This window comes from Arachis ipaensis, chromosome B01, assembly GCF_000816755.2.
Source record: "Arachis ipaensis cultivar K30076 chromosome B01, Araip1.1, whole genome shotgun sequence".
Classification (NCBI taxonomy): Eukaryota; Viridiplantae; Streptophyta; class Magnoliopsida; order Fabales; family Fabaceae; genus Arachis; species Arachis ipaensis.
In genome coordinates, this window is record NC_029785.2 from 37,158,961 (window position 1) to 37,162,647 (window position 3,687).

The 3,687-nt window shown below is 38.7% G+C and overlaps 1 protein-coding gene across 1 annotated transcript; it reads right to left on the bottom strand.

Moving 5' to 3' along the window:
* LOC110265796 (histone-lysine N-methyltransferase ATX5-like) lies at positions 746 to 2,351 on the bottom strand. Its single transcript, XM_021109064.1, has 4 exons — positions 2,183 to 2,351; positions 1,382 to 1,527; positions 1,135 to 1,239; positions 746 to 949 (listed from the first exon to the last, which is right to left on the bottom strand). Exons 1-4 carry the CDS (start codon positions 2,349 to 2,351, stop codon positions 746 to 748), a joined length of 624 nt encoding a protein of 207 aa, XP_020964723.1.

The following is a 3,687-nucleotide window of genomic DNA, read 5'->3' on the forward strand; positions in this document are numbered from 1 at the left end:
CATGAGCAATGTGCAAATAATAGCTAGAGTAAGTGTTGGGATTAAGAAACAATTCCTAAGAAAGTTAACAATTCCTAAGTCTAAGATTAAAACATTAGTTAAGTATAACAACAATTAAAATGAGTAAAAATTGCATACTTTAATGAGATCAAAGACCATGTGAGGCCAATTAGGCTAGAGTAAGTGTTGGGATTCCTAATCAGCTTCCTCCAAACCATGATCAAGATGAGTCTTGTCATAACACTAGTAGGTAGCATGTTGGTTGGTTTGGACTCACCTTGAGCTCCATTTTTGGGGTGAAGCTCAGCTGTGGAACTTGAACCAAGCTTTGAAAGCACTGGCCCTTCCTTGTCAACACCATTAGCAACTATTCTGTTACCATCGTACCCAAACTCTTCATAATCTAACAAAAAAAAGTGGAAATAAAATACACACCCCACTAAGAACACAAGAAAATGACATACAGTAGCATATAAGAGACTAATTACTACAATAATATTATTATTGTTATTATTAAAGATTAAAGATACCAACCAAATAATAGGAAGAGAACCCAAAAAAACATGAGAGCCCACAATAATAGGAGATGTGAACATGAAAAAGGGAATAGAAACAAAACAAAGACCTAACAAAACCCCACACTCAAACTTTGAACACCAACAACTATTTATCTTTATACAAGGGACAAAAGAAACATGCATGGTTGCAAAACAAAAACAGGAAAAGTTCCAAGGGGCAAAAAGATTCAAATGAATCTTAAATTCATACTTGAGGAATTCAAAAAAGAGTAAAAATTGTGGCAAAAGCAAACTCTGAAAAGGAAACCGTATAAAGGGACAAAGAAGAAAGTATTGTCTCTTTTGTTGTAATTGAAGATTCTATACCTGTGATAAGCACAATAGGAAACCATTTTTGTTGTCTGTTTATCATTTTTCTCCGAAATGTGCAACTACATTTAAGCAGGAAAATTTAGAGAAAAAAAGTCTCTAAATTATCTATAAGAAAATGCAACATGTCAAATAAACATTAGTCAGGATGCATAACACTGAAATCCAAATTGTAAGAGGTTAACAACAATTCGCAAATGGAAGCCCGAAATAATAAATAAAAAATAAAAACCAGAGTTGATCCGACCTCCATTCGGTAGCCAGCCCTTGATGCACACATGGCATGGAAATAAGTAGAAGATTTGCAATATTGTGTGCATGAACCATGAATTTGCTTACAAATAACACGAATCTGAAATTCAACAAATACAATTTAGATTAACATAGGCATAAAGAAGGAACAAGAGACGTCAAATGAAAACCATTTAGGAAACCTGTAGTCTATATCATTTTACAATTATGTTTTCTAAACAAACTGGGTATTGATATCTCACCTTAACAAAAGAACTTGACGGAATACTAAGAATACCCAAAGCAGGCTCCATCTTCTCATCACTAGCAAAAGTCACTTCAAGCCGAAACCAAGCACAAGTGACATGAACCCATAATGTGTCAATATCTGTTGGCTTTAGAGCACCACCTAAGGAACAATAACACATTAACATAGTGAGGATAAAACAACTTTACTAAAGCTTCAAGATACTATAATATAATTTTATAGCAATACATAAAAGAGAGGAGGAAAAAAAATGGGTTCCAGCCTAATCATGCAAATTAAGAGATATGTCAACTTAGAGTAGGGAAAAAAAGATAAGAAGCTTAACTATTTCATTTTTAGCCATTCAAAAAACCACCAATAAGAGGAACTAAAAGATCAGGGAGCAAAGAAATGATGCTTGACATTCAGATAATGCCCATAGGGATTTGATATTCCCTTCTGTTGTTCACTACAAGCTTTATTTTGCATCTATCACATGCTTCATGTACAACATAAGAACATAGTTAAAGAAACTTATCATCTTCTGTTTCCTGAGTTCACCCGGTCCTTATTATTTTATTTCAGTTCACCCAAATAAACCCAAAAATTGTAGACTAAACACATCACTAGAATAAGGAAGAACTAACAAAACAGAACATCTCCCTTTTCACATTTGGATAAGAATGAAACATTAAACCAAATAAAACCCAAAAACTGAAAATTTTGAACAATTAAATCAAACCATCAATACCAATAAACAAGAATTAAACAAAATCAAAACCCTAACCGTGAATGCTTGAAGTATCGAAACCCTAACCATCAATACCACGGCACTGCAAATGCTGAACGTGGCTGACAGTCGGCACTGACGGGTGGCGAGGAGGAGGGTTGAGGGATGGAAACAGAGGTGCGACGAGTGAAGGAGAGGGAGATGGCAGCACGACGACTTCAGAGAGGGAGACACAATGCGACGGGTGTTGAGCCATGGAGGGACACGGAAGGGGTGCCGACGCAGGGTTATTGGGAGCGAGAGCGACAGCGCCAGCGAAGAACGACCACTGCTCCTGCGTGAGAAGGATGGAGGAGGAGAAGAAGAGTGCTATAGCCGAGACTCGTGAAGGAGGAGGAGGAGGAGGAGGAGAAGAACGACCACTTCTCCTTGGTGTTTAGCCATGAGGGCGACGACGAGTCCACCACTGTTGCTGCTGTCCTGCGTGTCTGCTTGAGAAGGATGGAGAAGGAGACTCGAATGAAGAAAATGAGGGAGAGAGGGAGGCACTATTGCTGTGCGTGAATAAGGGTTAGGGGGATGGTCGAATGGGTAATAAGAAGAGTGCCAAAAAATAAAAAGAAAAAATTAAAAAATTTTTGGAACTTTTTGGCCACGCTTTTGAAGCGTTCCAAAAAAGTTACAAGAAACGGCCACGCTTTTAAAACGTCACCATAACAAAACTTTGTTGCCACGCTTTAAAAGCGTGCCTGTTTTCCTCTATGGCTACGCTTTTTAAGCGTGGAAAAAAAAAGCGTGGCCAAATCTCGAATCAATTGCTACTCTCATAAAAGCGTGGCAGTAGACCTTTTTCGCCACGCTTTTTAAGCGTAGCAAGAAAAAAAGTGGCCAAATCTCTAATCTATCGCCACCCTCTTAAAAGCGTGGCCATTGACCACTTTTGGCCACGCTTTTAAAGCATGATAAGAAAAAAGTGTGGCCATAGGCCTTTTTTCTTGTAGTGAACATTGAACCTGAATTGAAGAAATAACCATAAACTAAGAGAAATCCTAATCCTAAAACCTAAGAGAGAGGAGAGAGCCTCTCTCTCTCTCTCTGAAACTACATCTAAAACCTAAAATTGTGAATTATGAATGTTGTATGAACTGTCTGTATTGATTCTCTGATTCTCCAGCTTTTGTTCTGTGTTTCTGGACTTGGATTTGGGCAGAAAAAGGGCCCAGAAATCGCTGGGGGTGACTTCTGCAATTTTCTGCACGTGGCGTCCGTGACACGTATGCGTGGGTCACGCGTGCGCGTCATTTGGAGTTTTTTCTTGTCACGGGTACGCGTCAGTCACGCGTACGCGTCGCTTGCGTTTTGTGCTAGGCACATGTCCGCATCATCCATGCGTGCGCGTCGCTGCCATTTTCTTCAAAACTCCATTTTGTGCGTTCCTTCCATTTTTGCATGTTTCCTTTCTGTCCTCTAAGCCATTCCTGCCCTATGAAGCCTGAAATTACTTAACACACAGATCACGACATCGAATGGTAATAAAGGATAATTAAAGTAAATATTTTTAAAGCATAGGAAACATGTTTTCACATATATCA